Source organism: Phoca vitulina, unplaced genomic scaffold, assembly GCF_004348235.1.
Source record: "Phoca vitulina isolate PV1807 unplaced genomic scaffold, GSC_HSeal_1.0 scaffold20, whole genome shotgun sequence".
Classification (NCBI taxonomy): Eukaryota; Metazoa; Chordata; class Mammalia; order Carnivora; family Phocidae; genus Phoca; species Phoca vitulina.
In genome coordinates this window covers 11,769,923-11,791,941 of record NW_022589723.1, presented here as the reverse complement: position 1 = coordinate 11,791,941, position 22,019 = coordinate 11,769,923, and the positions used below count along the sequence as shown (strand labels likewise).

At 39.2% G+C, this 22,019-nt stretch overlaps 1 protein-coding gene across 4 annotated transcripts in view; it reads left to right on the top strand.

The window, feature by feature from the left end:
- The window catches only part of TP53BP1 (tumor protein p53 binding protein 1), a 95,103-nt gene that overhangs the window by 11,153 nt on the left and 61,931 nt on the right, over positions 1 to 22,019 (top strand). For 3 of the 4 annotated variants that reach the window (XM_032417250.1, XM_032417248.1, XM_032417251.1), the window contains exons 2-6: positions 11,982 to 12,171; positions 12,747 to 12,931; positions 13,137 to 13,230; positions 13,474 to 13,558; positions 21,596 to 21,726. In XM_032417250.1, the coding sequence (XP_032273141.1) occupies positions 12,165 to 12,171; positions 12,747 to 12,931; positions 13,137 to 13,230; positions 13,474 to 13,558; positions 21,596 to 21,726 (502 nt within the window). In that variant the 5' untranslated portion in view covers positions 11,982 to 12,164. The remainder of the gene's footprint in view (positions 1 to 11,981; positions 12,172 to 12,746; positions 12,932 to 13,136; positions 13,231 to 13,473; positions 13,559 to 21,595; positions 21,727 to 22,019) is intronic. The other variant, XM_032417249.1, reaches the window with a different exon arrangement.

Genomic DNA, 22,019 nt, shown 5'->3' with positions numbered 1-22,019 from the left:
AAATTAGTAAAATTATTTCAAATGACTCTAAAATACAACAATTTAACTGTACTTTTTCCAAAAATTTTTGTTGTAAAATACACGTAAAATTTACCATTATAGCCAATTTTTTTCCATTATAGCCAATTTTAAGTGTATGGTTCAGTGATACTAAATACATTCATAATATTGTGCAACCATCACCACCATCCATCTCTATTCCTCTTTTTATCTTGTAAAACAGAAACTATACCTGTTAAGTAACAACTCCCTATTCCTCCTCCCCCAGATCCTGGTAGCCACCATTCCACTTTCTGTCTCTATGCTTTTGACTACTCTAGATAATTATATAAAGTGTATAAGTACCTCATATATGTGGAATCATACAGTATTTGTCTTTTTGTGATTGGCTTATTTCCCTTAGCATAATGTCTTCAAGATTCATCCATGTTGTAGCTTAAGACTTAACTGTACATTTTTAATGAGATGTACCCTAAGGAAAAAAAATAAACTGCAAAGAAATGTTAAAGTTTTTTCATTAGTTGTCTCAGTAATAATTTTCGTTATTTTTTTCTGAAATAAATTATATATATACAGAGAAAGAGACAGAGAGAGAGAACAGAATAAAGCAAATTATGTTAACGTTATCAGGAACCAAGATGTTGATCGTAAGAGAGATACAAATATAAAATCAAGAAACTTGGGTAAAATCCCTGAAATCCTAAAATTTAATTGGAAAAAGCAAAACAATGACCAATCCAATGTTAGCAATAAGCTTCCCAACCATCCAAATTGTGGTCTCTAAATGTCATTTACTACTAAAATGAACAAAGGCTTCTTAAAGAAGCATCTGATTCCAGATCTGGAGCAGGAAATGGACAAGATGAACCTGGAACATCTTATTACAACAGAAAACAAGAAAGCTACTAAAGACCACTGGAATCATGTCAAAAGGACTCTGGAGCTAATCTGAAGGGATTTCCACAGTCCAAAGATGTGATGATATGCATTTCAAAATGAGCAATAACTTCAATGTCTTGAATATACTAAATGTGTTAAAATCCATGACTTCATAGTGAGACTAAAAACAAAAATCTCATTGGTCAGGGGCACCTGGGTGGCTCAGTCAGTTAAGCATCTGCCTATGGCTCAGGTCATGATCCCGGGGTGGAGCCCCACGTTGGGCTCCTTGCTCAGCAGGGAGCCTGCTTCTCCCTCTCCTTCTGCCATTCCTCTGGCTTGTGCTCTCTGGCTTGCTCTATCTCGCTGTGAAATAAATAAAATCTTAAAAAAAAAAAGACTCTTAAAAAAAATCTCATTGGTCATCTTTGGAGTATGCTAAGGACTCTCATCATTTGGAGAACTATTCTCTATTACGTAGAGAACCTCAAGTCATTAATTTGAAAACTAGCAAATCAAAAGAAAGAATCAAGCATTTATTCTGTCTTTCCTTAGGTAATCAAATATTTGATGAAGGAAAGGTTCTTATTTATAAAAGAATTCCAGCTAATAAATGAAGACAGTATGTTATAATTAGAGTATCACTATTTTGCAGCTCTTAGTGAAATAATGCACCTAGGTAATGATTACCAATGACTGCTAAACTATCAAGTAAAAAGATAGTAACATTTGAGCCTGTTTATCAATTGTAACAAAGCAAAAATACATTCGACCAGGTGTTATATGTCTCCTGATAAGATGCAACAGGAAGAAACTAATGATGTACTATATGTTGGCTAATCGAATTTAAATTAAAAAAAGATGCAATAGGAAGTAAGTGATAGCACTCACGAAGTATTCTTGCCAAAAAAGAAAAAATGGAGCATAAATCGTAACAACTCTATATCTAACTGTCCATTTATAGGAAATAAGAGATAAAGAAATATGACAGATGACACCATGGGGATGCAATAAAAAAAATCCACAGTGCTGGAAATTTTACAGAACAAATGATGAAACAAATGTTTCATCAACAAATATATAAATTTCAGGAAATGGGGCACCTGGGTGGCTCAGTCGTTAAGCGTCTGCCTTTGGCTCAGGTCATGATCCCAGGACCCTGGGATCGAGCCCCGCATTGGGCTCCTTGCTCACGGGAGCCTGCTTCTCCCTCTGTCTGCTGCTCCCCTTGCTTGTGTGCGCTCTCTCTCTTTCTCTCTGACAAATAAATAAAATCTTAAAAAAAAAAAGAACTTATAAACTCAACACCAAAAAAACCAAATAATCCAATTTAAAAAATGGGGAGAAGTCATGAACAGACATTTCTCCAAAAAAGACATATAGATGGCCAACAGACACATGAAAAGATGCTCAACATCACTCATCAACAGGAAAATGCAAATCAAAACCACAATGAGATATCACCTCACACCTGTCAGAATGACTAAAATAAAAAACACAAGAAACAGGGGCTCCTGGGTGGCTCAGATGGTTAAGTGTCTGCCTTCGGCTCAGGTCATGATCCCAGGGTCCTGGGATCGAGTCCCGCATCAGGCTCCCTGCTAGGTGGGGAGCCTGCTTCTCCCTCTGCCTCTGCCTCTCTCTCTCTCTCTCTCTCTGACTCTCATGAATAAATAAATAAAACATAAAAAAAAAAAACCACAAGAAACAAGTGTTGATGAGGATGTGGAGAAAAAGGAACCCTCATGCCCGGTTGGTGGGAATACAAACTGGTACAGCCACTGTGGAAAACAGTATGGAGGTTTCTCAAAAAACTAAAAATAGAACTATCATATGATCCAGTAATTCCACTGCTGGGTATTTACCTAAAGAATACGAAACACTAACTTGAAAAGATATATGCACCCGTATGTTTAATGCAGCATTATTTACAATAGCCAAATCATAGAAGCAGCCCAAGTGTCCATCGATAGATGAATGGATAAAGAAGTATATATATACAATGGACTATTATCTGGCCATAAGAAAGAATGAAATCTTGCCGTTTGCAACAATATAGATGGAGCTAGAGAATATAATGCTAAGCTAAATAAGTCAGTTGGAGAAAGACAAATACCATATGATTTCACTCATATGTGGAATTTAAGAAATAAAAGAATAGGAAAAAAGAGACAAACCACAAAAACCGACTCATAACTATAGAGAACAAACAGTTATCAGAGAGGAGGTGGGAGGGGAGATGGAAATAGGTGAAGGCGATTAAGAGTACACATCTTGAGGGGCACCTGGGTGGCTCAGTCGTTAAGCGTCTGCCTTTGGCTCAGGTCATGATCCCGGGGTCCTGGGATTGAGCCCTGCATCGGGCTCCCTACTCGGCAGGAAGCCTGCTTCTCCCTCTCCCACTCCCCCCGCTTGTGTTCCCTCTCTCGCTGTGTCTCTCTGTGTCAAATAAATAAAAGAATCTTAAAAAAAAAAAGTACACATCTTGATGAGCACTGAGTAACATACAGAATTGTTGAATCACTATATCGTACACCTGAAACGAATTTAACACTGGATGTTAACTATACTGGAATTAAAAGAATAATTAAAGGGGTGCCTGGGTGGCTCCGTCGATTAAGCATCCGACTCTTGGTTTCAGCTCAGGTCATGATCTCAGGGATGTGAGATGGAGCCCTGTGCTGGGCTCTACCCTCAGTGCGGTCTGCATGAGATTCTTTCCTCCTCCCTCTCCCGCCCCCTCTGACCCTCCTCCCCCACCCCTCAAATAAATAAAATATTTAAAAATAATAATAATTTTTAAAAAGTACAGAGGGGAGATGGGTGAAGTAACCTAGAATGGAATGAAGGGCGATATGGCATAGTGATATGGGGAGTAGGATACAAAATCGGCACCATGTATATGATTTTATATATACACACCCTTACCTCAGAGGAGGAGTAAACATTTCATGGTTCAGCCACTCATGGGTGAATAGGAATCAGCATGGTGTCCTTGGCCACTGAAGTGTCTTATTTTCTTCTTATATTTCTCAGCTCCAGAACATTCTCCCCATTGGGACTTAAGAGTTCAGGAATAGCTATTTTTTTTCATTTTTGTTTTAATCTGCAAGATGACTTTTCTCATCTTCTACCATCCTGGTTCTCATTCCTGGAAGTTTCCAAAGGCTCTAAGAATATTCCTTTTCTTGCTCTCATCCTATTCCTATGTTGGATGCAGGTAAACTTTTCTTGTAGTTTTGGTTAGTACCACCCCTGCTCAGCTCCAATCTTGGATAATTTGGTACTGTTGCAGGATTGCAGGTTCTTGTCTCACGGAGTCGAAGACTGAATCTCGCAGACAGAAAAGGGTGAAGTGAAGTGAAGTTTATTAAGTGAAGGTGAGAGCAGAAAGGAAAGAAAAAACTCTCTAGAGTGTGAGGGGTCCCGAGTGGGTTGCCACTGAGGGTTTTTAGGACCGGTCTTTTATTGAAAATCTGACCAGAAAGCTTGTGGCCTTGAGATTCTTGTGCTGTCTTAGTTTGAGCAGGGACTATTGATCCCCTTACTGACTTACTCCTTTGAGGTCTGGTCATTTTCTGTGATTACATTGTAGCCGCCGAAGAAAAATACGCCCTAACATCCAGGGCCAGGTGGTCTGGTCTATTCCCTTCTCTGTCTTAGCACTTCTGCCTGCCAGGAATAGTTTCGGAGCCTAGTCAGGGGTTATCTCTCTCTCTCCCTATCTCTCCCTGCCTATACCTTAACCCTTTCCTAACTTCAGTACCACTCAATTTTCTTCTTTCTTCCTTCCTTCCTTCCTTCCTTCCTTCCTTTCTTTCTTTCTTTTTCTCTTTCACATCAAGATCAGGAAAATAACATTGATTCAATACTATTATATGATCTACAGACCTTATTCAGCTTTCATCCATGCTTCCATTAGAGTTCTTTATGGCAGAAGGAAAAACAAGTTCTTGTCCAGGGTTCGGTTCTGGATTACAAATTGCATTTGATGGTTTTGAGTCTTATCTCATTAATCTGCTCAAATCTGAATCAGTTCCTCAATCTTTTTTTGTCATTCTTGATCTTGGCACATCTCTCTCTCTCTGTTTCCTATGTCTCTCTTTGAAGACTATGGGCTGGTTATTTGTATAGCATCTATCAATTTAGGCTTATCTGATATCTCCTCAGGGTCAGATTCAGGTATTGAATTTTTGGCAGGAATACAATTAAAGTGACATTATGTCCTTCTCAGTGCATCATATCAAGTGACCCATAATGGTATTTTACCCCATTACTGGTGATGTTAACTGGAATCACTTGGTTAGGTTGGTGAATGCCAAATTTTTTTCACTGCAAACATACTACTTTCTGTTTGTAATAATTCAATACATTTTAGGGAGATACTTTGAGACTATGTAAATACCCTCTTTTCCACCACATTGCTAGTTTTATTTTTCAGATTTTATTTATTTATTTGAGAGAGAGATTGAGCATGAGAGGGGAGAGGTCAGAGGGAGAAGCAGACTCACCGCTGAGCAGGAAGCCCAGGATCCTGGGGTCATGACCTGAGCCGAAGGCAGTTGCTTAACCACCTGAGCCACCCAGGTACCCCACATTGCTAGTTTTAGCATGAATGACATTTATTTATTTTAAGTCATCTTTATTGTGAAATATAACACACATAAAAATGAATAAAATGTAAATATACAAAGGTATGAATTATAAATTGTATACCTGTTATTGCCCCTGGTAATAAAAATAGGACATTTCCAAGCACCTCACTTGCCTCTTAAAGAGTTAAAACCCCGTTACCCTTTCTAAAATTAACCCCTAGTCCTGACTTTTATTGCAATCATATAGTTTCTTTGTTATTATTATTTTTTATGATCTAGGTGTACATCTTTAAATACTGAAATTTAGTGTTGTCTCATTAAAAAACTTTTTTTTTTTTTAAGAGGGAGGGGTTGGTGGGGGCAGGGCAGAGGGAGAGGGAGAGAGAGAATCCCAAGCAGGCTCCATGCCCATGGCAGAGCTGACTTGGGGCTCCATTCCACAACCCCAACATCACGACCTGAGCCAAAATCAAGAGTTGGATGCTTAACTGACTGAGCCACCCAGGTGCCCTCATTAAAGAGCTTTTAAAATAGGGAACTTTTAAAATAGTCGGTTAAGTTGCCTCAGGTCATGATCCCAGGGTCCTGGGATGGAGCCCCGCATCATCACATCATCAGCCTGCTTCTCCCTCTGCCTGCCATTCCCCCTGCTTGTGCTCTCTCTCTCTCTCACAAATAAAATCTTTAAAAAAACTTTTAAAATTGTAGTACAATACATATAACATAAACGTTACCACTTTAAACATTTTTTAAAAAAGATTTTACTAAAAGATTTTATTTTTTTTAATTTTTATTTTTTTTAGATTTATTTATTTATTTGACAGAGACAGAGAGAGCAGGAACACAAGCAGGGGGAGTGTGAGAGGGAGAAGCAGGCTTCCCACAGAGCAGGGAGCCCGATGTGGGGCTCGATCCCAGGACCCTGGGATCATGACCTGAGCCGAAGGCAGACACTGAATGACTGAGCCACCCAGGCGCCCCAAAAGATTTTATCTTTTTTTAAGTAATCTCTACACCCAATGTGGGGCTGGAGCTCACAACCCCAAGATCAAGAATCGCATGCTCCCCCAACTGAGCCAGCCAGGCACCCCCATTTGAAATTTTTAAGCATACAGTGCAGTAGCATTAAGTACATTCACCTTGTGCAACCATCACCACCATACATCTCCAGAACTCTTTCATCTTCCCAAACTGCCACTCTGTACCCATTAAACAATAACTCCCCTTTTCCTCCTTCCCCACAACTTCCAGAAACCACTATTCTACTTTCAATTTCTACGAGTTTGCCTACTCTAGGTACATCATGTGAGTGGAATCATACAATATTTGTCTTTTTATGTCTGGCTTATTTCACTTCGCAGAATGTTTTCAAGTTCCATCCATGTTGTGGCAGGTTGGTACCACTCTAAATTCTCATCCTGTAGTACCGGATTCCAGGGAGTTATGGATTGGAAAGAAAGCTGAGAGGGAGCAGAGCCAGAAACTCTGGAATCACAGAATAGGAATTTGAAAGAGGAGGGAATCAGCAACACCATCCTACACTGTAAAGGTCAAAGCTAATGAGGTGATTTGACAAGAAATTGTCAGAATCGGTTATTGACAAACCTTTTCAGAGTAACTGCTTTGTGCTTGGAATTGTGCTAGGTACTAGGTTTATGGAGGCTGAAGTCAGATTGCAAAGGATTACAGAATTACTGGTATGGAGAGAGAGGAGTTTGGAGGGAAGGAAAACAGAAAGCCTGGGAGCTTGATGGAGAAGTAAAATGGAAAGGAGATGCTACCGGGACATGGATATTTGAATACTTTTGGAAAAAGAGGAATAAACCAGGGGAAGGATGGCAAATCTCCATCAGTATTCAGATAGGCAAGGACTCCACTCCTCCCCCCTCACCCCCAACCCCCATACCACAACTTTCTGTTTCTGTTTCCAAGTAAGTGGCTCCTAGTGGAGTTAAACTCTTCAGATTAAATTTGACAAGGTAAAAGGCAGAAAATACTAATAGTTATATTAATATTAGTATATATATAATATAAATTAGTATATATATTATATAGAATACTAATACTTACGTTAGTATGGTATATATAATATTATTCAGCCTTAAAAGGGTAGGAAATTCTGACACATGCTTTCAAAATTACAATATGAATGAATCTTGAGGACATTATGCTAAACGAAATAAGCCAGACACAAAAGGACAACTATTGTATGATTCCATTTATATGAGGTACTTAGAGTTGTCAAATTCATAGAGACGGAAAGTAGCATGATGGTTACCAGGGGCTGGTGGGAGGGCGGATGGGGGAGTAGGTATTTAATGGGTACAGAGTTTTAGTTTGGGAAGATGAAAAAATTCTGGGGATGGATGGTGGTGATGGTTGCATAACAATGTGAATATACTGGGATGCCTGGGTGGCTCAGTCCATTAAGCGTCAGGTCATGATCCGAGGGTCCTGGGATTGAGTCCCACATCGGGCTCCCTGCTTCTCCTTCTGCTCCCCCTGCTTGTGCTCGCTTGCTCTTTCTCTCTCTCTCTGACAAATGAATAAATAAAATCTTTAATAAACAATGTGAATGTACTTAATTCCACTGAACCATACTCTTAAAAATGGCTAAAACAGTAAATGTCATGTTATATATATTTTACCACAATAAAAAATAATTGAGTAGGAGTATTATGGCAAAATGTTAACAATGTGTGAATCTAGGTGAAAAGGTTTATGAGAGATCATTTTACTATTTTTTATTATAATTTTTGCAAGTTTTCTGTTGCTCTGAAATTTTTTTCACAATAAAAAGTTTACTTAAAATGAACAGGAGGCAGTCATACAGAGATAAGATACAGAGCAGGGGCGCCTGGGTGGCTCAGTCGTTAAGCGTCTGCCTTCGGCTCAGGTCATGATCCCAGGGTCCTGGGATCGAGCCCCGCATCGGGCTCTCTGCTCCGCGGGAGGCCTGCTTCTCCCTCTCCCACTCCCCCTGCTTGTGTTCCCTCTCTCGCTCTCTCTTTCTCTCTGTCAAATAAATAAATAAAATCTTTAAAAAAAAAAAAAAAAAAAGATACAGAGCAGTGCGCTTGCTTCCACTGCTGGGGTCGCAGGTACCGAGTCTGTCAGTCTCGTGTTAGGAAGTTAATATAGTATCATAGGCAAGTATTGAGTACCTTAAGCAATTTGCTTTCACATTTTAATTATATCATACCTCTTTGTTGACTTAACTGCTTCATAAGGATGTGGATTTGACAACTTTTCAACTTCTCTGTTTTCTTCATATTATTTTAATTATTATGAATTCCTAGAACACTAGGGACTGTGTTCAAATTCTGACTCTTGCTAGCTCTAAGACATTATGCGAATTATTTCATCTCTCTACATTTTAGTGTCCTCATCTGTAAACCTCAGAGAGTATGAAGCTTTTAGGTGGGAGAATGAATGGAAAACAGAGCACAATACCTGCCGCATAGTAAAAATGTAATACATGTTATGAGTTAATTATATCATTGGTATATGCCTGGACATGATTGTATAGGTCCAAGTGCAACAGAAGGCATCCTAGGGGTCAGAATCAACTATATGTTAAATATAAGTCAAAATGTAATACTTTAGGGGCGCCTGGGTGGCTCAGCCTTTAAGTGTCTGCCTTCGGCTCAGGTCATGATCCCAGGGTCCTGGGATCGAGCCCTGCATTGGGCTCCCTGCTCAGCAGGAAGCCTGCTTCTCCCCCTCCCACTCCCCCTGCTTGTGTTCCCTCTCTCGCTGTCTCTCTGTCAAATAAATAAATAAAATCTTTAAAAAAATGTAATACTTGAATATTGCAGCTTAAAAAGGATATATAATAGTTTTTTTATTAAATTCAGTACTTGTCATATCCTCAGTAAAGTTCTCTGCCACTGAACGCCCAAACTGAGTTTCCAAAAGCAAATTTAAAGGTTGGTGAATAGTGTCTGTGAGGTAGGATTAAACCATCCGAGGTTCTTTTGCTTAGAGAAGTATGTAATAAGATCTCAGAAAAAGACTAAGTATATAGCACTTATATTTATTGTTTGATTGGTTGAAATAAATTATAGGATAACTGAACCAGATGAGATGATTCCAGGCTTATGAAAATTTATCCAGGTTTTAAAATTACCGATTAAAGACAATGTGAGAGGAAATGGCTTTAAGCTCTAGAATAAAGGATTTAGGTTAGATGCTTAGAAGAAAAATCTCTGAAAATGAGGTTTATTAAACTTTAAAATGAGTTAACATAAAGTCTGATGGGATTTTCTTGTCTTTAGAGGTAAATTAGATTTCTGTCTGAGGTGGCGTAGGTAAAGATGCACCTGCAGGTAGGTAGCCCAGCTGATGGGCTTTTGCACCTTAGAGTCAATGAAGGTCTTTGGCTCACCTAACCACAATCAGTCACAGTCTCAGCGGGTAACCATCCTGCTTGCATTTTCTAATCTTTCTGGGTAATTTAATGATTAATTTAATTGTTACACTAGCTACCAAGGAATTCACAGATTTTTGGGTTTTTCTTGACAGAGAGAGCACACGCATGCTTGCACGGGGGTGCGGGGAGTGGAGGGGCAGAGAGAGAATCTTAAGCAGGCTTAAGTAGTGGTGGCTTAAGCAGGCTCCAGGCCCAGTGCGGAGCCCCGAGGTGGGGCTAGATCTCACAACCCTGAGATCATGACCTGAGCCGAAATCAAAAGTTGGAGGTGAACCCACTGAGCCACCCAGGCACCCCTCACAGTTTTTCTTCACAGTTTTATTTGGTAATGGGAATGGCTCAGGCTTGCTTATTTATTTATTTATTTATTTATTTATAGTCATGTTTATTGAGGTTCAGTTTACCCTTTTTTAGTGCACAGTTTTGTGAGTTTTGACAAACACATACAGTTGCTTTTCAAATAATCAAGAGGGCCTATTTATTTGTCTTGCTTGGGGAGGGGAAATGCAATAGCAGGGCAGAAAAGAGCAAAAATATAGTGACTTTGGGGGTATTTTTATGGGAATCGAGGTCAATATTTGCCCACAGTAGGAACTGGTTGGTTGAGCCCTCACAAATGAGCAGATGAATTCACTTAGTCTACCTAGTGTTGTTAATATCAACCTGCCCTGGTCCTTTTAGAATTAAATTTATTTGGTCACTGGTCTTCTGCAGCATTAGGAGTGGAGGAAAGGAGGAGTCAATTATAAATGATTTCAAGATTAAGAAGTGGGATGTGTCTCTGTGTGTTCTATTGCATTTTTGTTCCACTAGTAAAACATTCCGGGGACCCTAATTATATCCTAGTTACAGCAACAATAGATTCTAGATTTTTCAGGACAGTTTCATTTCAAACATTCTGTCCTTTTGTTTTTGTAAGTTAAGTATACTCACATGACATGCTTTGCTTGTTGGCTTAAAAAATGTGATCACTGTAATTTATAACAGCAGGGAGAAGACTGGTTTATAGGAAGCTCTACTTCCTCTTAGCCTATATGAAGTGCTAAATTGGGCATAGACAGGATTGGAGGATCATGGTTGGGCTGTACCTAAGTCATTCTGAGCCTGGGGTACAGAGAAAGAACTACCTCCTATTGAATGCCTACTGTGTATATGCTTGGCAGTGTGTTAGGCGCTTTCCCTTTTGACAGCCTCTCTGGCTAGAATTCCGTTCCAGATCCAACCACCACTTAAATAAAACAAAACACATACTCCTCATGGTGTCTAGTTAATTAATACAAGTCACAGCTGCCACACCCTCTGTAAGACCCTGACATCATAATTAGGTTCATAGACTCTCAAGGTTTGGAGGGATCTTTGAGGTCATCTACTTAAAGGGGTGGCAGCTGTTCTCTTCACCATGGAGTCTGAGAATCACTGTGCTCAATTCTCTCAAGGGGAAGTGCAAAAAAATGTCTGGGGCTATCCTCTCCTTGGGTTTCAAGTTCATGTAAAGATAGGACAATGATGGGCAAATGTGAAGCTCGAACTATGTTCCATACTGGAAAGGGCAATGGGGGAAAAAAAAAAAGCTTTACTGGCCCTTCAGACAATGTAAAGGAAACAAACAAACAAACCCCAAACTGGCGGAGACTTAATGTGAGGCCCTTGAATTCAGTTAGAGGCCCACATAAAGGGATCCTGATGGACACAGGTAAAACCCAAAGCATCCTCCCTTTCTTCACTTTGAACAGCTCTGAAGTACTAGGCATCCTGGATCCTCTTTGCCTTTTTATTAGAAAGCGGGGGAACCCTCTCCTTTTCTATGGAAGAGGGTGAGAGATGGGGTCTCCAGGTGCAGGAACGATAGAAAACAGGTCTTTTCTCCTGTGTCTGAGTAGTACAAACAATTGTCCTAGAGGCAGGGGAATATATTTCACGCCCTCTCAAGGTCCCTTCGGTTCAAGGATACTGTCATTCTCTGGCTGTACTAGGGGGAGGGCCTGCAACGTCCATGCTGCCATGGAAACACGCCGCGGTGTTCCTTTTTCTTACGTGGGGCGGGGCACTCTGCCTCAGTCACCAATCATCCACAGGGTTTCTTGAGTGGCGGGCAGCCGCAGCGAATGGGCGAGCCGATACTGCGTGACGCGACGGGAAAAGGGGGAGTTCGCGGCCGGCGGCGGCGGTGGCTACAGCGGCGACCTGGGGATCGAGCTGGAGGGAGCTGGGGAGTGTGCAGGGACCTCTAGCTCCAGCGCGAGTGATCTCCCGCCGGGATGCCTGGTACTGTTTGTAGAAAAGTGGGGGTGCAGTGAGCTCTGAAGGCTTGGGTTTCGGGTCTGAAGGGATGGCTGACCGGAGGGGGCGGGGTGGCAAGCATGGCGGCGGTGACGGGGAAAGGGTTGGAGGGCCCTGAGGAGGGGGTGGGGAAGCAGTAGCTGGGAAGGCTGGGTGGTCTTGAGGAAACGTAAAGGGTTGTGGGTGTTCTGGCGAACAGAGATTACAAAGCAGCCTTTTGGGGGGCCATAGAAGTGCCAGAAGGACGTAGGGAGAGTTGTGGGGGATGGAAAAAGAGGCGGGGAGAGAAGAGGTGAGGAAGGAGAGGAAAGGGTGTCTACGGGGAAGGTGATGGAAAAGAGGGAGAGAAGGATTGGGAGGCTGATAGTAAATAACGAGGGAATCAGGCCTTGGGAGGTATGATAGGAAAGTGCTTGCAGCGATTATAAATATAATCTAATTGGAGCCCTAGACTGGCCCCCTTTCCTAGCTCTTGCACTTCCGCCCCATTATTTAAGCTCAAAGTGCGTGAGGAAGGCTAGTAGGTTACACCGAACTGATCTTTTGTTATTTCATTCCAGGGGAGCAGATGGACCCTACTGGAAGTCAGTTGGATTCAGATTTCTCTCAGCAAGACACTCCTTGCCTGATAATTGAAGATTCTCAGCCTGAAAGCCAGGTTCTAGAAGATGATTCTGGTTCTCACTTCAGTATGCTATCCCGACACCTTCCTAATCTGCAGACACACAAAGAGAACCCTGTGTTGGTGAGTGATACCTTGTTTGGAAATGACTGAGGAAAAATTCTTTTTCATCTAATCAGGATTAATCTGCAAACATAAGTACTTAGGCGATCACTATCTTTTGGATTAAAATTGGTTGGAAAAATGAAATCAACACATTCACAAAAAGAATGCCTCATTTTGGGTTATTTCATATATAGTGGGGATATTAAGTATGTATATTTTCTAGGATGTTGTGTCCAATCCTGAACAAACAGCTGGAGAAGAACAAGGAGATAGTAATAGTGGGTTCAATGAGCATCTGAAAGAAAACAAAGCTGCAGGTGAGGTGTTTAAAGCTATTGGTCCCTTTTGCAAGAGTGCTCTTGTTGGAGCTGGGTGGATCTAAACATGTGGTTTGGTAAATGTACATAAGGAGGTTTAGCACAGTATCTGGTGCATAGTAGGCACTCAAAAAGTTGATTTTTTAATGTAGCTGATTAGATTGGTATTGTCTACATTTCTGAACTTGTATTGAAGTTTGGTGGTAAATGCCTTTTATACTAATATCCAGTTATTTTTTTCAGAACCTATGGATTCTTCTCATTTGGACTCACGTAGTTCCATCAGTCAGGTCATTGAACAGTTACCTCAGCCAAACAGGACAAGCAGGTATACTAGTGTTGGCAGGAATTTATTTAAATTTATTAATGGATCAATTCTTTTATTTGTCCTTATTACCTTATCCCAAGGATAAAAGGATTAATCTTATTTTTGTGAATTAGAAAGTGGGATTTGAGAATTGTATTAACTAGTACATTAGTACTGATAGCTAGAATCTCTTTTTTGAAGGTAATAACATTTTTTACACCTGTATTATTTCAAATTGTGATCTATCTCGTGCAGGTAAAACAAAATAAGCATTCTTCATTCTTAGCATAGATATGACTTAATCAGTAGGAAATCATCAAAAAATATTTAGATATGTATTATTAAAACTGTCTGGCATGCTTTCTACCTACCAACTAAATTACCTTACCAGTTTTAGACCCAGAATGTTTAATTCATACCCTAAAACAGTGTTGAATTTTTACTTTGTCTTATGTGTAGTTTTACCTTGTCCATTTATTGAGTTTATCCTCTGTTAGGCACTAGATTGGATGTTTGATATATAGTCCCATTTAATTTCATCCTTAAAGCCGCTATACTGTGAAGACATTATATTATTTCCATTACATAGAGGGGGGAACACTGATGGGTGAAAAAGTTAAATAACTTGCTGTAGCATACATTGCTTGTAAGTGACAGCTGAGCTTTGAACCCTCCTGACTCAAGTGCCTTCTCTTTCTTTTTTACTATTCACTGCTTCTTAGTCTTCTGCCTAAAATCTAAGATCAAAAGCGAACTTAGACAACTTCACAGGCCTTGTGGTGGCATAGTAGAAAAGGCAGCAGTCAGGGAGGAGAATGTTAGGTTGAGGTGGTGAAAGAGTATGGTTTTATCTAAAAAAAAAAGTCCTTTTTTTTTTGCATTCTATTTAATACTCTGTTTGCACATAAATTTTTTCTCCCAAATCATCAGTTGGATACTTTAGAAAAACTACAAATTGGTGGGCTTATTTTGGCCTGCAGGTGGGTTCTGTTTGGCCCACACTTGGTTGTAAAATATATTTAAGTTAATTGATAGAATTTTAAAATGGGGAAATTTTACATGAACTTGGATTTTCAGCTTCTGGCATTACTAGTCCAGAGGTAATACAGCTGTTGTATTATTGCTAATAATTGGCTGGAGCTGTTAATAGCAGCTAACCTCTGCTTAGATGGGCATGACTGCTATGGTCTGTCATAGACCCTATAATTCACTGTTGACTATTGTACATGGACACTAATATGAAGCCAAGTATTCATTTATTGTAGTGCTTTTGCTTTTCTTCTTAGCCACTTCACTCATTTATGTTAGCTTGTTTTGCCTTTTTTTTTTTTTAAAGATTTTATTTATTTATATGACAGAGACACAGCAAGAGAGGAACACAAGCAGGGGGAGTGGGAGAGGGAGAAGCAGGCTTCCCATGGAGCAGGGAGCCCGATGCGGGGCTCTTATCCTAGGACCCTGGGATCATGACCTGAGCCGAAGGCAGATGCCTAACGACTGAGCCAGTCAGGCGCCCCTTTGTTTTGCTTTCTTTAGGCATTTAAGTTTATGGTACTTCTTTAGGAACATGTGCTTTGCTTATGTGTTTGTGTCCTGTTGGTTTGAACCGGGGGGACAGGAAGTGTGCATACCCCTTATTGTAAATGAAGCAGTGCTGTTAGAGAAGTCCCATGCTACTTTTCCCTTTTTGTATCAATGTGTTGCCCTTTCTCTAAAAAACAAATAAACAAAACACCTTGAATGCTTACATTCAATAAATGTGTAGGCACTGTGGCAGGTGTTTTAAAGGTCCTTTGCCATCATGGAGCTTATAATTTAATAGGGAAACGTTAAATCATTACATAAGTAGCTATGTAGTTACAATTGTGATCATTGCAAAGAAGGAAGAAAAATATATAACCTAATCTGTGTGATAGGGGTAAGCGTCTCTAAGGAATGTGATCTAAACTATAAATATGAATTTGTTAGCCATAGTTGAGGGGCTGGGGAAGAGTGTGGCATGTAGGAGGAGGAGCTTTCTAGACAGGGAATTGAAAGTGCAAAGGCCATGAATCTAGAAAGGATTTGGAGTTGATTTCAAGAGAATGAAAGCTCTTCAGAGTACATGTATGTTGATTTTTTTAATGTTGTCTTTATTCATTAATGGAAGTATTTTGAAAAAAGCTGCTTGTGAACTTTTCTACATAAAATTCCAAAAAAATCTTCCTCTCATATCTAGTGTTCAGTTGATGTAAGCCGATGATCCTAAACATGAAGCATCCTAAAATATACTAAAGAACTATAGATTGTCTTATTTCCCTGTTAAACATCTTATTTTATTTATTTATTTATTTATTTATTTATTTATTTATTTTTTATTTTTTTAAAGATTTTATTTATTTATTTGAGAGAGAGAGAATGAGAGACAGAGAGCATGAGAGGGAGGAGGGTCAGAGGGAGAAGCAGACTCCCTGCCGAGCAGGGAGCCCGATGCGGGACTCGATCCAGGGACTCCAGGATCATGACCTGAGCTGAAGGCAGTTGCTTAACCAACTGAGCCACCCAGGCGCCCGGTTTTTAAAGATTTTATTTTTAAGTAATTTCTACACCCAGCATGGGACTCGAACTCACAACCCCAAGATCGAGTTGCATGCTCCACCAACTGAGCCAGCCAGGTGCCCCTCCCTGTTAAACATTCTAAAAAATTGAGATGATTATAGGTTCACATGCAGTTTTAAGAAATAATACTTAGAGATCCTTTGTAAACTTTGCCCAGTTTCCCAAATGGTAATGTTTTGAAAAACAATAGTACAAAATAGTATAAAATCATAACCAGGGTATCAGTGATAAAATCCACTGAATGTATTCAGGTTTCCCTAGTTTCACTTGTATTCGAGTGTGTGAAATTTTTATAAAGTCTAGTTATCTGTGTATCTACTACTAGGGTCAACATGCTGAATGGTTCCAGCACTACAAGGATTCCTAGCGCTATCCTTTTATAACCATTAGTGAATCCCTGGTGATCACTAATTAAGACTGTCCTTCGTTTGTGATATTTTGTCATTTCAAAATGTTATGTAAATGGGACTACATTATGTAACCTTTTGGAGTAGGCTTTTTTCGATCCACTGCTGGGAGATGTGTCCCAGTTGTCGCACTCCTTTTCATTGCTGAGTAGTGTTCCGTGGTATGGATATGCCACAGCCTAACCTTTACCTGTTGAAGGAAATCTGGGTTGATCTGGTTTTTGGCTATTACAAATAAAGCTGCTTTGAACATTTGCATGCTAGTCTTTGTGTGAACCTAAGTCTTCATATCTGGGATAAATGGCCAGGTGGGCAGTTGCATGTTAGTTTTTTTAAGAAACTGCCAAACTGTTTTCTAGAGTGGCTGTATCATTTTATGGTTTAACTAGCAGTGTAAGGATCCAGTCTCTCTTCATTCTCACCAGTATTTGGTGGTGTCACTATTTTTTATTATGGCCATTCTGATAAGTGTGCAGTGATAATCTCATTTTAATTTGCGTTTCCCTAGTGGCAAATAATGTTGAACAGCTTTTCATGTGCTTATTTGCCATCTGTACATCCTTTTCAAGGAAATGTCTGTTCATATCTTCTGTCCATTTTCTAATTGGATTTTTAAAAATTGTGTTTTGAGAGTTCTTTATATATTTTAGATATTAGTCCCTTCGTAGGATATGTGGTTTGCAAATATTTTCCCTCACTTGATAGCTTGTCTTTTCATCTTCTTCAGAGGGTTTTTCGCAGAACAGGTTTTTAATTTTGATGAGACCTGTCAAATATTTTTAACAGAGTAATATAAATAATTTATTTAAAAAAGAGCTTATGGGGCATCTGGGTAGCTCAGTCGGTTAAGTGTCTGACCTTGATTTCAACTCAGGTCTCCATCTCAGGATCTCAGGGTCATGAGTTCAGGCCCCATGTTGGGCTCCATGCTGGGTGTGGAGCCTACTTAAATAAAATAAAAAAATAAAAAGCAGAAGAGCTTATAATGAAAAGCAGGGTCCTTTTCCATCCTTGGTCCCCTTTCACAGAGGCAACCGTTTAAGTGTGTTTTAACTTCTTTGAGAGGTTATCTTCCTAGCACTCAATGCTATTGTAAAGCTAACACCATTATACTGCCATTTCTTGTTTTGTCAAATTAAGACAATTGAATTCCATAATGAAAGATGAAGATTTAACTCAAAACACTCCCAATTTTTTATAATAATTATTTTAGTTCTTTTATTGGCTACTTTTGTATTTCTAAATAATGTACTTAAACCTTTGTTTTCTTTTCCATCAGTTTTAGACAGTGGGAAAAAATTTAATGTCAGTAATATTTTTTTTGTCTGTAATCTGATTTATTTCAGGCCTTTTCAGATTCATCTAATGTTCTACAAATATTTATTGGGTATTTCCTTTATACCAAGCACTGTTGAATTTTGGAGATGAAAAGGCTCAGAAGAAATAAAAATCAGACCTTAATATAGCTTCCATTCTTGTACGAGATATAGCAATACATAATAAATAAGTAAATGGTATGTTAGACACTGATAAGAGCTGAAGAGAAAAATACAGCAGAGAAGGGCATAGGAAATGTCAGAGGAGCTCCAGGTTAGATAGGGTGACGACTTAGGGAATGCTTCACTGATGTGACATTTGAGTAAAAGTTCTTAAGTGAGGTCTGCTGTTATCTGGGATAAGTGCAGTCCATGCATAGAGAACAGCAAGTGCAAAGGCCCTCAGGTAGGAGTGTGTCTGGAATATTTGAGAAATGGCAAGGAGGTTAGTGTGGCTGGAGTAGAGTGATGGAGAGAAGTGGGGGAAGAGGTCAAAGAAGTAAAGGGGGAACCAGAATATGTAAGGCCTTACAGGACAGTGTAAGGAATTCAGCTGTTCCTCTTAATGAGATAGGAAGGCATTTAAGGGTTTTGAACAGAGAAATGACATCATCTGACTTAAGATTTTGGGGCACCTGGGTGGCTCAGTTGGTTAAGTGACTGCCTTCAGCTCAGGTCATGATCCTGGAGTCCCGGGATCGAGTCCTGCATTGGGCTTCCTGCTCAGCAGGAAGTCTGCTTCTCCCTGTGACCGTCCTCCCTTTCATGCTCTCTGTCTCTCATTCTCTCTCTCTCAAATAAATAAATAAATCTTAAAAAAAAAAAAGGATTTTAACAGGATCACTCTGGCTGCTGGATTAAGAATAGACTGAAGAGTGTATAATTTTTATTTGTTGATTATGCCTTGTTAAAGTTGGAGATAAAAACTAAAAGTAGCCATTTAACTAAAATTAAAGAGGAGAATAGACTGAAGGGGGAGCAAGGGTAGAGGCAGGAAGACCAACTAGGAGACTACTGTATTTATTTATTTTAAAAGATTTATTTATTTTAGAGAGAGTGAGAGTGTGCATGCACACGAGTGGGAGGGGGAGAGGGAGAGAGAACCCCAAGCAGACTCCGCACTGAACTTGGAGCCTGGAGTGGGGCTTGACCCCGTGACCCTGTGATCATGACCTGAGCCCAAACCAAGAGTCAGACGCTCGACCAGCTGTGCCACCCAGGCGCCCTCTGAAATAATTTAGGCAACATATGCCTTTGGCTAGACCAAAGTAGAAGTGGATCAGGATTGGTGAGATTCTGGGTTTTTTGATTGGATATGGAGTATGAGGGAAAGGGAGGTAACAATGATACCACATTTTTGGTTTCAGCACTGGAAGAATGGAGTTGCTGCTAGAGGAGATGAACAGGAGTACAGGAGAAGGTCAGGTTTAGATGTATTGAGGTTGAGCTGCCTTTTCATTGGACAGTTTGAGGCAATTGTTGGCAAATCTGGATGGAACTCAGGGGGAAGGTCTAACTGGAGGTTTAAATTGCAGAGTCATAAGTATGTGGATGATATTCAAAGCTGAGTCTGGATAAGATCATTAAGGAGGTGAGTAAAGGTGGAGAAGAGCTCCAAGGACTCACTGAGCCTACCAGCATTTAGAGGTCAGGGAGGGACATGAAGCAAAACCACCAAAAGAGACTGAGGAAGAGCCAAAGTATGTGGTTTGTGTTGTGTTTCATTGCTCTTCTACATTTTGTCATGTTTGCTCTTGGACTTTCTTTCCCTATATTTCCCAAGGTTATGTAACTGGTCTTCCTGGTTATAGGTAATGTTCTATTTTATTTTTGTGAAAATCTTTACTTAGTCCCTTTTCCTTGGATGATGTACCCCAGCTTTGCAAATTTATGTTTTTACCTCTCTATGCTCATTATAGTTATGCTTAGTAGTCTTTGTATGAAACATTAAATGTGTAGACAGTTTCAAGGAAGCGAAAAATGTTACCTGTAATTCTGCCACCCAGAGGCTAATTGCTGTAAACATTTTGGCATATTTTCCCTCTTTTGTGTGTGTACTTGATATGTACATAGTTGACATGTGTAAAGTAAAAGTGTTTGCTGACCTTTTTGCTTAATAACATGGAATTTTTCCTGTGACAGTTAAAACTCTTAATAAAATTTTCCCCAAGTTTTTTATTTTAAAAGTTTAAACCCACAGAAAAGATGAAAGGATATTACACATTTGTTCTCTCTGTGTATGTGTATACACACACACATATATAAATGTATGTATGTAAAATACACGTTTTGGGGGGCTGGATTGTTTGAAATAAGTTGCAGACATCATAGTTACCCTTAAATGCTTTAGCATTCATCTCTTAAGAATAATACATTATCTTATATAATCATAATACCAATATCACACGTAAGAAAATACTAATTGCAAAATACCTAGTAAAATAGTTCCTATTCACATTTTCACAGTTGTATCAGATGTCAAAATATATTTTATAATAAACATTGTCTCAATATATTTATTTATCTATTTAGTTATCCAGGATCCAATCCAGGTTTTTTACACATTGTATTTGGTTTTTTCAAACATTTTTAATAGCTGCATAATATATAATTTTATGGATTAGTAAGTTATTTATTTCCCTAGTGCTGGCCTTATAGGTATTTCTTAATCACAGTAAACATTAGAAACAAGTTTGTACAAGGATCTTTCCACATTTCAAATTATTTCTTGAAATTATTGGGTTATAAACATTTTTGAGAGGTTTTTTTTAGAAATACCTTTCCAAATTGTTCTCCAGAAAGGTTCTTTTAGTTTATAGCAAACTAGTTTAGTGTCATAAATAGTATATGATAATGCTTATCTCACCTCAGATTTGGGCAACACTGAAAGTAGTACAGTATTTACAATTTTTTTTTTTTCTAATTTGATGGGCAACAGCTGGTTTCTGTTTTTCTACATGTTTAAAGATACTTGTATTTCTTTTTTTATGAGTTGTCTGTTCATTGATGTCTTAGGGTTCTTCATATGAATTCCTTATATTCTGTGGACACTGTTCTTCTGTTATATTTGTTGCAGTATTTTTTCCTAATCGTTGTCTTTTACTTTTGTTTATAATATTTTTTGACCTGTAATGTTAACTTCCTTTATTTTTTTATTTTTTTTAAATTTTATTTTATTATGTTATGTTAATCACCATACATTACATCGTTAGTTTTTGATGTAGTGTTCCATGATTCATTGTTTGCGTATATAACTTCCTTTAAATATACGGGCCTCTTACCAGAATGTTATTCAGGCAGTCTGATTCTATATATGTACTCTAAGATTTTTTTACTAAAATATTTTTGTGAAGTGTGTCTGGTTCAGTTGATGTCATTTTTGAGGCCCTTCAGTGCACATCTAATGCATATCTTATCATGTCACTTGTCAGTAATTCTCTTGAGGGTAAGATTTTTCTCTCCCTGCTTATATTTTTTCAGAGAAAGGTAAAATTCCAAGTATGTTTGTTCCTTTCTTCTGTTAAGTATTTGTGCTATTTAATTCTGCACAGTGTTTTTTGAGTTGCTATCAGGTGCTTTCTGTAGAAAGAAGCACTAATGGGGGCCACGCTTTTTACTTTTTTCAAATTTGCTTAAGATGTTGGTGTGTAGGGTGTCACAATAAATTTCTAAAGGTGCTTTGAGCGAAGTGTCTGAACCTATCTGGGAACACATGATTGTGTCTTTCTGCCGTTTAGTGTTTTGGGAATTTCAGTGGAATCTGCTCCTCCTGTGGGGGAAGAAAAGGAAGAAGACGTGGAAGAGAAGGAGGAGGAAAAGGAAGAAGATACTAGAGATGATACTATCACACACTCCCTTGGTGCTGAAGGTAGCTTTATGCCTTTTTCTGGATAGTAGATTGTTGTAAGTCCCTTTAACACAAGCGTGTAGATACCTAAATTTCTCTTTATCGGTGGGGCGCCTGGGTGGCTCGGTTTGCTGAACGTCTGCCTTCGGCTCAGGTCATGATCCCAGAGTCCCGGGATTGAGCCCCACGTTGGGCTCCCTGGTCTGTGGGGAGTCTGCTTCTCCCTTTCCCTCTGCCCCTCCCCCTGCTCCTTTTTGCTCGCTCTCTCACCCTCTCAAATAAATGAATAAAATCTTAAAAAATAAATCTCTCTT